Source organism: Urocitellus parryii, chromosome 4 (genome assembly GCF_045843805.1).
Source record: "Urocitellus parryii isolate mUroPar1 chromosome 4, mUroPar1.hap1, whole genome shotgun sequence".
Taxonomy (NCBI): domain Eukaryota; kingdom Metazoa; phylum Chordata; class Mammalia; order Rodentia; family Sciuridae; genus Urocitellus; species Urocitellus parryii.
In genome coordinates this window covers 67,284,268-67,297,627 of record NC_135534.1, presented here as the reverse complement: position 1 = coordinate 67,297,627, position 13,360 = coordinate 67,284,268, and the positions used below count along the sequence as shown (strand labels likewise).

General features: G+C 34.1%; 1 protein-coding gene across 3 annotated transcripts in view; it reads right to left on the bottom strand.

Annotated features, from left to right (window-relative positions):
* The window catches only part of Acer3 (alkaline ceramidase 3), a 187,913-nt gene that overhangs the window by 73,280 nt on the left and 101,273 nt on the right, over window positions 1–13,360 (bottom strand). For all 3 annotated transcript variants that reach the window (XM_026387342.2, XM_026387340.2, XM_026387341.2), the window contains exon 3: window positions 7,746–7,798. In XM_026387342.2, coding sequence (XP_026243127.1) covers window positions 7,746–7,798 — 53 coding nt within the window. The remainder of the gene's footprint in view (window positions 1–7,745; window positions 7,799–13,360) is intronic.

Here is a 13,360-nt window from a genome sequence, read left to right as displayed (position 1 = left end):
CAAAAACTAAAAAAAGAAGCTACAGAACTAAAAAATACAATTAATAATTTATATCTAACAGACATATATAGAACATTTCATTTATCAATGACTTTTTTCTGAGCAGCACATGAAACATTTTCTAAAATAGACCATATTTTAGGCCACAAAACAAATCTTAACAGATTTTTAAAAAGAGAGATAATGCCTTGCATTCTATCAGATCATAATGGAATGAAATTAGAAGTCAACAATAAAATAAAAAATAGAAAGCACTCCAACAACTAGAGACTTTTGAATGACAAATGGATAACAGAAGAAATTAAGGGAGAAAATTTAAAAAATACTTAGAAGTAAATGAGAATGGTGATACAATATATCAAAATCTCTGTGACACTATGAAGATGATTTTAAAAGGAAAGTTCATAGCATTGAGCTCATATATTAAAAGAATAGAAAGATATAAAATAAATAATCTAACATTACATCTCAAGGGTCTAGAAAAAGAACAAACCATTAGAAGATAGGAAATAACTAAAATCAGAGCCAAAATCAATGAAATTGAGGTTAAAAAATAATTTAAAAAGTTGGTTTGAAAGAACAAACAAAATTGATAAAACTCTTAGCCAAGCTAACCAAAACACGGAAAAAATAAAGTTATTAAAATCCATGATGAAAAATGAAATATCACCACAGACATAACAGAATTACAGAGGATTATCAGAAACTATTTTGAAAATTTATATTCCAACAAGCTAGAAAATCTTGAAGATATTGTCAAATTCCTAGAGACATATGACTTACCCAAACTGAATCAGGAGGATATAGAAAATTTAAATAGATCAATTTCAAGTAATGAAATTTAAGAAGCTATAAAGGATGGAGCTAGAGAATATCATGCTAAGTGAAATAAGCCAATCCCCCCAAACCAAAGGCCAAATGTTTTCTCTGATATGTAGATGCTAATTTCATAATGGTAGGGGAAGTTAGGGAAGAATAGAAGTATTTGGATTAGAAAAAGGGAAATGAAGGAAAGGAAGGAGGAAGGGGAACAGGAAAGACAGTAGAATGAATCAGATATTACTGTCTTATGTGCATATGTGATTATATGACCAATTTAATTCTATGTCAAGAATAACCAGAAAATGAGAAGTTATACCCCATACCTGTATAATATGTCAAAATACATTCTAATTATCATATATAACTAATTAGAATGAATTTTTAAAATTGTTGTGAAATTAAAAAAAAAAAAAAAAGCCTGGCAACAAAGAAGACCCTAGGACCGGATAGATTCTCAGCTGAGTTCTACCACCAACTAACACCAATCCTCCTCAAATTATTCCATGAAATAGAAAAGGAGTGAAATTAATTAATTAAATTAATTTCTCCAAATTAATTTTATGACACAATTGTTACCCTGACACCAAAATCAGACAATGACACATCAGGGAAAGAAAACTTCAGACCAAGAGTCTTTTTTTTTTAACTTTAATGTTTATTTTTTTTTAGTATTTGGCAGACACAACATCTTTGTATGTGGTGCTGAGGATCGAACCCGGGCCGCACGCATGCCAGGCGAGCGCGCTACCGCTTGAGCCACTTCCCCAGCCCAGACCAAGAGTCTTAATAAAACATTGGCAAATCACAAAGAAAAACACATTAAAAAGATAGTGCACCTTGACCTCATGGGTTTCATCCCAGGTATGCAAGATTGGTTAGACATAAAGAAATCAATAAATGTAATTCACCACAAAAACAGTCTTAAGAAAAGAATCACATGATTATCCTAATAGATGCAGAATATGTGTTTGGCAAAATACATATCCATTCATGTTTAAAACCTAGAAAAATTAGAGATAGAAGGAACACACCTAAACATTGTAAAGGTTACGTACAACAACCTAAGGCCAACATCATTCTGAATGGAGAAAAACTGAAAACTTATTTAAGTAATGAAATTGAAGAAGCCACCAAAAGCCTACCTTAGAGTTTTTTCCTCTAATACAGCAACAAGACAGGGATGCCCACTTTCACCACTTCTATTTAACATAATCCTGAAAACTCTAACCTCAGAAATTAGGCAAGAGAAGGAAATTAAAGGGGTATAAATAGGAAAAGAAAAGTTCAAACTATCTTTTTGCCAAAGACATGACCCTATGTTTAGAAGACCCAAAAAACTCCTAGAACTTGGCAAGGTGCATAGCACATGCCTATAATCCCACAGATCAGGAGCTGAGGCAAGAAGAACTTAGTGAGACCCTATCTCTAAAGAAAATACAAATAGGGCTGGGGATGTGGCACAGTCAGTGGTTGAGTGCCCCTAAATTCTATCCCTGGTACCAAATAAGAAAAGAAACTTCTTGAATTTATAAATGAATTCCGCCCAGTAGCAGGATACAAAATCAACACCCATAAATCAATTGTATTCCTATATTCCAATAATGAATCTGCTGAAAAAGAATTTAGAAAAATGATCCCATTCATAACAGCACAAAATAAAATAAAATACTTGGGAATCAATCTAGCAAAAGAGGTAAAGGACCTCTACAATGAAAACTATAAAACACTTAAGAAATAAATTGAAGAAGACCTGAGAAAATAGAAAGATATCCCATTTTCTTGGATAAGTATAAATAATATCGTCAAAATGACCGTATTACCAAAAGTATGATATAGATTCCATGAAATTCCCATAAAAATTCCAATGATGTTCTTCATAGAAATAGAAAAAGCAGACATGAAATTCATTTGGAAAAACAAGAGGCCCAAAATAGCCAAAGCAATTCTTGGCTAGAAATGTGAAGCAAGAGGCATCACAATACCAGACCTCAAATTATACAACAAAGATATAGTAACAAAAATAGCATGGTATTGGCACTAAAACAGGCATGAAGACCAATGGAATAAAATAGAAGACACAGAGACAAACCCACAAAATATAGTTATCTCATAGTAGAAAAAGGTGCCAAAAACATACTTCGGAGGAAAGATAGCTTCTTTAGTAAATGATGCTGGGAAAACGGGAAATCCATATGTAGAAGAATGAAATTTGACCCCTCGTCTCTCACCCTGCACAATATTCAACTCAAAGTGGATGAAAGACCTAGTTTTTAGACCAGAAACCCTGCACCTATTAAAAGAAAATGTGGGCCAAACATATCAGTTCAGAAACTCACTTACTTAGCAAACCTCCTAAAGTCCAAGAAATAAAATAAAAAATCAATAAACGGAATGGCATCAAATTAAAAAGATTCTTCACAGCAAAGGAATCAATCAAGAGCTTGAAGTGAGAACCTACAGAATGAAAGAAAATCTTTGCCACCTGCACGTCAGATAAGCATTAATATCCAGAATATATAAAGAACTCAAAAAACTTAACATGGAAATAAATAATCCAATCAATAAATAGGCAAAGGAACTAAACAGATACTTCTCAAAAGAAGAAATATGACTGGTAAACAATATATGAAAAAATGTTCAACATTTCTAGCAATTAGAGAAATGTAAATTAAAACTACACTGAGATTTCATTGCACTTGTCAGAACGGCAATGATCAAGACTATAAGTAATAATAAATGTGGGAAAGGATGTGGGAAAAGAATACACTTAAACATTGTTTTGTGGGACTGCAAATTGGTGCAACCACTCTGGAAAGCAGTATGGAGATTTCTCAAAAAACTAGGAATGGAACCACTATTGTTATCCCACTCAGTGTATATCCAAAGGATTTAAAATTAGCATACTATAGTGACATAGCACATCAATGTTTATAGTAGCACAATTCACAATTTAGCTAAGCTACGGAGCCAATCTAGGTGCCATTCAACGGGTGAGTGATAAAGAAAATGTGGAATATATACACAGGAGAACATTACTCAGCCCATAAAGAAGAATGATTTTATGACATTTACCTGTAAATGGATGGTCCTTGAGACTATCATGCTAAATGAAATAAGCCAATCCCTCAAAACCAAAGGTTGAATGTTTTCTCTGAGATACAGAAGTTAACCCATAACAAGGGGTGGCAGAGATTAGTTCAGTGGAGTAGACAAGGGGAAATGAAGGGTGGTGAGGAAAGGAAAGACAGTGGAATAAATCTGAGACAACTTTCCTATCTATATACATGAATATAACACAGTGAATCTCACCATCATATATATCCATAAGAAATTAAAAATTTTAAAAATTGATTAATTAACTAATAAACTAAATATGGGAGAGGGGAAAGAGAAGTACTGGGGTCTGAATTAGAACAAGACATAGTCCATGCTTATATAATTATGTCAAAATAGATTCTACTATCATGTATACCTAAAAAGAACTAATAAAAAAGAAGTGTATTATAAAGATTCAGCATCCAGGCCCCCTCTTGGCATCCTCACAACATATTTGAAAAGTGACATTTGTTAAAATAATAAACTACTGAAATAATGGAAGATCAAAATCGAAGTTATTTCTCCAGCAATACAGTTCTATCCCCTTGGTGCTTTGGTGCATGGCTCGGGCAGAAGCTAAAGTGTAGATTCACTGTGAATCATGGGAGCCCTCTGCCACGGATGCTATAGTGGTTTGAAAGATGGAGAATTCCAATTATTTAAATATTAACGTTCAGGAAGAAAACAAGAACATCAGAAACTTGGCAACTTCTAGAAGGAAACAAAGGGGAAACAGCCCTGTGCTGTGCTGCTGTGAACCCCCATTTAGATAACGTCTTCACTCTACCCATGTTTTCATATCGTACATTAGGTTACCCTGCTATGTATAAGTCATCTTCATCCTTTTAGGGCAATGAAACTCAGCACAAAGCTGCACCTACTACATGGCATCCTCCTTATCCCACTCAGATTGTAACCATGTGCCCAATGATCTCCCTAGTTTGGGTGGACATCTTATTCTGCCCTGAGCTGCCATTTCTGCCAATACATTCTTTTCACTATGGTCTCTGAAACTCTGACATACATTGCCCTGCTGTTCAAGCACTCTTCTCACCCCTGATTACACTCTGATACTCTACATTATCCCCTTATGGATACATGCCTTGCATGATTCAAGAGCCAATGCTCTGTGATGGTGGACTCCCAACCCATGAGGATACACTGTGTCTCTCTCAGGCTTTGACTCTGGGTCACCCCTCCCCGCTATGTGGAAACCATCCTTAACTCACTCAGGCTCTGATAACCTCAGTCTGGGCCAGAACCTCCTTCCCTTAGTTTTAGGGTTTCTGATAATATTGCCAAAAAGTCTCTAGAAAAGTCCTATCTTTCTTACACTGTCAAAAGATAAGGGAAATTAATCTGGAGATAAAAATTCAGGATTTAAAATCAGAAAAACTGATTTTGGGTTAGAATTTATAACCTGTGGATAATTTTGGTCAAATCAGTTAGTCTCTTTCACCTCTAGTATTAGAATGTGTAAAACATGAGTAGTAACTAAGAGTTGTCTTGAGGTTTTAATAAAAAAGTATCTGGCTATTTGAGAACTAAAAAAAAATTCCAGTTACTTTTTTTAAAAAAAATTCTTAGTTGTAGATGGACCAATACCTTTATTTTATTTATTTTTTATGTGGTGCTAAGGATCAAACCCAGTGCCTCACAAATGCTAGGTGAACACTCTACCACTGATCCATAACCTCAGCCCCTCCAATTACTTTTAAATAAGATAACATGCAAAGTTCTATTTTCAGGGTTATTAATTAGCTGTTGCTCACTGGTATGGCAGAATATTGTAATTGTTAAGTATTGTGAATATCAATGATACCAATTCTTACTTTATGGATATGAGGTATCCCCAAAAAGTTCTTGTGTCAACACAGGGATGTTTAAAGGTGAAACAATTACATTATGAAAGCTGTACTCTAATCAGTCCATCCTAATTTGAAGGAACTACTGTGCTGGTTGGTAACTCTGGGCTATGGGAAGTGGCTGGAGGAGGTATGTCACTAGGGCCACGCCCTGGAAGGGTTCACCTTCCCTGCAGCACTGCATAGTGCCTCCCTCACCTACACTGCCTGCTTCCTGGCCTTCATGTCCTGAGGGGCTTGCCTCTGCCATGCTCTTCCACCATGATGTTCTATCTCATCTTGGTCCCAGAAATATGGAGTAAGTCTACATGGACTGAAATCTTTGAAACTGAGCCCATAATAAACTTTTCTTTCTCTAAGTTGTTCTTATTGGGTGTTTTGGTCACAGCAACAAAAAACTAACACACCATTTCTTCCTACATTTCATATTCTACCTTTGCAAGTATTGCTATACACACCACACATTGTAATGAGTCCCTGTATCTGTTTTCATCATAATGTAAATCTAGCAATTTCATTATTTTACCACCTAAAAATTTTGAACTACTTCTTTCAGAGTCTGTTTTAACGTCTTTAACCTTTATAGATTCTTCCAAGCACCCCTATGTTGCCACAAATCATTCACATTTCCTTCAAATTAATTTTTACATTCCATCACTGTTTTCCCAACCAGAAAATGTAAAAATAAGTGTTTGTTTTATGCTTTACTAGGATTAGACCTGTCTTGTCCATCTGTGTATTACCCAAGTCAAGCAGAGCATGATGAATAGAACACGACACCTTATACAAATATTTGTTGAATATTAGAATCAATATTAAGAATTGTTATACATTTAATAGCTATATTAATAATAAATAAGACTGTTATATATGTACAATGTCATTGTCCAACATGATAGCCACTAGCCACTCCAATATGTCAAATAAGCCAAATCTGAACTGAAATATACTACAGATACAAAATATACATCAGATTTCAGAACATGAAGTACTTATTAAATTTTTTTATATTGATTATATGTTGAAGTAACACTTTTGTAATATTAATATATTAATTGCACCCATAGCTTACTTTTTTAAGTAAGTCTTCCCACCTTCTAGCACTGGGGATTGAATCCAGGTGTGCTTTACCACTGAGCACTTTGTATTTTATTTTGAGACAGGGTCTCAGCAAGTTGCCCAGGGTAGCCCCGAACTTGCAATCCTCCTGCTTCAGTTTCCCAAACTGCTGAAATTACAGGCATATGCCACCATGCCCAGCTGATAAAGTCATAATTTCAAGTCCTATTTCTACTGGACAGTGATATTCTAGAAGTTCCTGGGTTAATGATGATAAACCAAGTGGTCAAAAGCTCGAGCACTAGACATTGGCCTCCTTAGAGAAAGAATAGGAACTAAAAATCATTGCATGATTCTAAAATTTTTACCAATTAGAGGGGTATGAGACCATTCACATGGATACCTTGGAGATATGAAAGAATGTAGGCATCTAAGAATAAGAATACATTGTTTTGGGGGCTGGGGTTGTTGCTCAGCAGTAGAGCTCTTGCCTAGCACATGTGGGGTGCTGGGTTCTATCCTCAGCACCACATAAAAATAAAATAAAGGTTCTGTGTCAAACTACAACTAAAAGACAAACAAAAAAATTTTTAAAAAAGAATACATTGTTTTGGTGAACTGATTATGTCTTTTAAAAATGTTTCTATACAACTCTAGAATGCTTCTCTAAAATTATAATGCCTGAAAAGAGGTGGTATAAAAAATGATACCAATTTCACTTGTTTTCTTTACAAACAACTCAACTATTCACTTCTTAGTCAATTTAGATTCTTTGACCTAAAGAAACTCCACTAGTTAAAATCCCATCTTTTAATTTTCCTTTATTTATGTGCTCTTTTCTCAAATCTGAAGTGTCTTTAGATTTAGAAAAATAAACATTTAGTCAATTCTGTCATTACTAACCTGCATTTCATATTGCAGAGTCATGTGGAAACACCAGGATCCCATTCCTACCACTGAAATGTAAACAAACAAAGAAACAAACAAACACAAATTAGCATAAAATTCTTTGGGAGTAACCAGAGTGACTTAAGACAATAAGACATTTTCCAGCATTGATTTTTAAAAAAAAATTTAATATTTATTTTTTAGTTTTAGGTGAACACAATATCTTTATTTTACATTTATGTGGTGCTGAGGATCAAACCCAGTGCCTCATGCATGGTAGGCAAGCACTCTTACCACTGAGCCACAATCCCAGCCCCAGCATTGAGTTTTAAGGAAAACAAAGTGTATAAAATCTTGTGGTAAGATATAGCTGACTCTGGATATGTTCTATAATTGAAATTTCATATAGAAGAAAATGAGTACAAAATAAGTGCTTTTAAATTCCCTCCACAATGTGATTTACTAGATTAACAACATCCCGTTATTCATAAATGGAATATTATAAAATGTGTTACTGGATGCTCAGGATAAGCTTTAATGTGCACAGATAGTTTAGTACTCTTCAGTACTACTTTGCACTTCTGATCCAAACAGCTGAGCTGTATGCTTAGAGTAAGGGTCAGTCAATTATGCTTGCTCCCAAACCTGCTAATGACGTGGTATTATCAGTAACACAAACTACAAAAAGAGAGCTTCTATTTCTAAAAGAACAATTTTTAAATGCTTAAAACACATTCTTTAAAAATGAGTTGCTAATAAAAATTTCCATTGAAGTGGGTATGTGTTAGATACCTAACAAAGATTGGGAAACAATGGTAATCATCTAAAAAGATACTGTATTCATGTCTCAAGTTCTCCCCAAGTTTTTCCACCTTAAGTAAATTATTATAATTTAAATATACTATTGTCTTATTAAACTTACTATCTATTAACAACTATTATCAAGTAAACTATTATCATGTTAAGAGTTTTTTAAATGTTGGATTTTTAACAAGAAAGACTAAGTAGAATTAAATTTAGTCCCATAATCAAAGGTCATGCCCTATATCAAATAATAAGATTATACAACTAGGAGGTTTTCAAGATGGAGGAATAGAGGAGGTCACTTTTCTGTCTGCTCCATGGAGTGAAACTAAGAAAGCAGACAGGCAGCTTCTCAGCAAGGTGGGTGAACAAAGAAAAAGAGTAGGGGAACTTTACTGGAATTTAAAACTGGACATTAAAAGAAGAATAGGGATTCAGGAGGTTGATATAAAAATAAGGAAGAAATACCCAGCAGCACAATCACTGCCGCAGGAAGCACCAGCCATAGAAGTCCCTCTGTGAGCACAGTGGAAGGACAAGGGAATTAAAGGAACCCAAATTTCTGGGCACCAAGTGTTAAGAGATCAAAGACATTACCTGGCAAACCTGAAAGATGTGCTGTACAATATCTGCATGTGGGGAAAGAAGCTGTCATATCTCTAGGAGGCTTGTGGAGGACAAAGGAAGGAACTATTTCATAGCTGCTGCGTGGGGGCCAGCAGCTGATAGGGTTGATTCCTGGCAAACCAAGTTTGGATGGGGTTGATTTCTGGCAAACCGAGTTTGGCCTGAAATACAGGCCTGTTTAACACACAATGCATGACACAGAGTGTGTTTAATTGACCAGGAGAAAATCAAACCTGGAAAGGTTTACACAGGGTTTAACTGGTTGTTGAAACCCACATGCCTCTACCCCTCCGCCTCTATTCTGATTGCTTGCAGAACCATCTGGGAGAGATGCATCTGGCCTGGAACTCAGAAGGGCAGGGGCAGGAGAGATTGTTTGAAGACTGAAGCCAAGACTAGGAAACATGGGGTCTGAAGGTGACGTAAGGGACTAAGAATTGGGTCTCCCACCACATGAATCCCTGGGGTACAGTCTTTCAGCATGGACCAGCAAGTACTGGTTGCTGGAGGTGCAGTGATTTAAAAATCTCCAGACCAATAGGCATTCAGCAAAGAGCCTGGAACCCATCCTAGCCTAAACCCTGCCTCAGAAAGTCTGCCTAAGAGATTACCTCTCTTACTCCAGCAATCCAGAGGGTGGAGCATCACACTCCAGAAGATACCATCTAAAACTGCTGAGAAGAGAAGGTGAGAATATTTTGAAATCCAACAGAAAGTTCTTTAACTTTTCATCAAGATCTTTTTTTTTTAATTATTCTTTTTCTGTTTAATTGTGACCTTAATGGTACATGGACATTTATACATATTCATATTTGTTTTTTCTCATTTCTAGCATTTATGAAGCCAGCTATTTTTCATAGTTTAGGTTTTTTTTTGTTGTTTGTTTGTGTGTGAACTAGGATGTTTGATTAGTATATGTTAGTTTTTCATTTTTATTTTAAAAATTTTTAAAAATTTTACTTTATATATATATTTTTTTCTCCTGTTTCCCTTGATTCAATCTTTTCTTCTGTTAACAGCCAATCTCTATTGTTCTGTCTTACACTCTTCCTTTAATCTTTTACTTATTTTTATCCTCTCCTCCCTCCTAATCATCAGCTCCTGTATCACTTCTGTTCTCTCCCTGTCCACTATTTGAAATTATAAATCCTGTTGCAAACTTGCTGTTTTTTATTGTAATAACTGATCATATAATTTCTGTTTATTGTGATAATTAACATTGTAGATGTCATAGTAGGAACTATTTGGTTTAATACTGCTTATTGTTTGCATTGGTTGCTGTTATTTGTCTCCCCTTAAATAGTGAGGTACTGAAAACCTTCAGGAACACTATAAATCCACAGGGTAGAAACTCTATTGCCTTAGATCCATACTGTTAGATGGGTAGATGCATAAACAACTTCAAAAAGCAAGGGAACAAACTGTCCCAAACAAACCAACATTCTAATAACAAAATCCATTGACACCACAAAAGAAGAAATGCCAGTGAAGGAGTTTAGAATGTATATAATTACACTGATCTGGGAGTAAAGGATGGTATAAGAAATGAAATGAGAGAGAAAAAACAGGAAGTGAAAGATAACTTCAATAAAGAGGCAGAGATTCTGAAGAAAAAACAAAAACAAAAAAACCCAAGCAGAAATCCTCAAAATGAAGGAAACAATAAACCGAATTAAAAATTCAATAGAAAGCATCACCAACAGACTAGATCACTTAGAAGACAACTTCAGGCAATAAAAACAAAATATATAATCTTGAAAATAGAGTTGACCATGGAGAGAATATGTTAAGAAACCAAGAACAGAAATTCCAAGAACTATGGAATAACACGAAAAGACCAAATTTAAAATTTATTGGGATAGATGAAGGTACAGAGGTACAAACCAAAGGAATGCACAAGCTTTTCAATAAAATAATATCAGAAATTTCCCCAAATCTCAAAAATGAAATGGAAAATGAAATACAAGAGCCTTAGAGGACACCAAATATACAAATTAAAACAGACCCACACCAACACATATTATAATGAAAATGCCTACTATACAGAATAAAGACAGAATTTTAAAGACTATAAGAGAAAAATATCAGATTACATATAGGGGAAACCAATTTGGATCTCAGCTGATTTCTCAACACAGACCCTTAAAGCTAGGAGGTCCTAGAATAACATATACCAAGCTTTTAAAGAAAATGAATGCAAACCAAGAATCCTATTATCCAGCAAAATGAAGCTTCATATTTGAAGATGAAATAGAAACCTTCCATGATAAAAAAACGTTAAAAGAATTTGCAACTAGAAAGCCTGCACTACAGAACAATCTCAACAAAATAATACATGAAGATGAAATTTTAAAAAAAAAGTGAAAACCAGCAAACAGAGAAACTACACTAAAGGAATAGTTGATCAAAGGAAAAACAAATTCAAATTAAAAACTAGAAATAAACCAAAATGACCAGGAATATAAATCATATCTCAATATTAACCTTGAGCATTAATGGCCTAAATTCATCAATCAAAAGACAAAGACTAGCAAAATGAATTAAAAAACAAGACCCAACAATATGTTGCCTCCAAAAGACAGACCTCATAGGCAAAGACACCCAGACTAAAGGTGAAAGGATGGGAAAAAACATATTGCTCACATGGATCATGGAACAAGCAGGAGTTTCTATTCTCATATCAGATGAAGGGGACTTTAAGTCAAAGTTAATCAGAAGGGACAAAGAGGACATTTCATACCACTTAAGGGAATTTATACATTAACAAGAGATAACAATAGTAAATATTTATGCCCCCCCAATTGAAGCATCTACATACATCAAACAAACCCATCTCAAACTCAAGAATCAAATAGACCACAACACGATAATACTGGGTAACTTTAACATGCCTCTATCACCACTGGAGAGAACCTCCAAACAAAAACTAAATAAAGAAGTTATAGAAGTAAAAATACAATTGATAATTTAGGCTTAACAGTATATATAGAATATTTCATCCATCAAAGACTGAATACACATTCTTCTCAACAGCATACAAATTCTTCTCCAATATAGACCAGGTTATGTAAACGATCACATATGTTGGTATACAATTGTAATATTACTATAATATATTTTTTGCATCTGTAAGATTATTTTGATAGCTCCCTTTCTATTGATATAAATTTTGTGTTCTTGCTTTTTCTTGATTAAACTTGTTTATTTTAACCAAATTTTAGCTATATAATTTCTTCTCTATTTCATATATTTCTGCTCCTACTCTTATTTTTTCTTTCCTACTACATCATTTGAAAATAATTTGGTTGTTATTCTAGCTTCTTTCTGATACAAGTACTTTAAGTGAAAAATGTTCATCTGCGTACTGTTTGATCCAAGAGATCCTGATATTTTAAGCTTTTATTATCACTTAGTTCAAAGTACTTTTTATTTACTTTTCTTGTGATTTCTTTCTTAACCACTGAGATATTTATAAGTGTACCATTTAATTTTGAAATAGTTGACATATGGGAGTGGGGTTATAATATATCTTAAGATGACTGATTTCCAATGTAATAAATCATGGAAAAAACAGTCTGGATGATTTAAAATTTTAAAAAGTAATAGAAATGCTTTTTATATTGATTGTATTGTTTACATACATGTTAAAACTAAATAAGCTGTATACTTCAAATATGTGCATTCTATTGTACTTCAATTTTACCTTAATAAAGCTATGGAAAAAATATCATACAACTATATGTCTTGACAAAAAATGAAACTTTTAAGATTTTTATATATTTTCAGTATTTCAGTTACAATTTTTTAAAAAAAATCTGAACGAATATCAGTGTCTATAACATCGAATCATAGGAGTTCTCTGAAGAAGTCCAGTTCAGCATTGACTGAGCACTTTCTACTTGCCAAAGAATTATACATCCTGAGTACAAAGAAAAGATCCAGTCATTGACCTTAATGAATCATGTAATCTTAGTGGAAAATACCGAAACACAGAAGTTATCAGAACATGGAGATAAGTGTAGAGTATCAGGGGAACATAGAGAAGAGACACTTGTGAAGGAAATCAGAATGCAAGAACCAATGGCAGAGGCAACACTTAAGGACACGCAGGAGTTAGCCAATGAACATGTTGAACAGGGTGTATCAAATAATTTGTATAAGGTCATCTGGAAAATTTCAAACTATTTGTTATTCTTGCT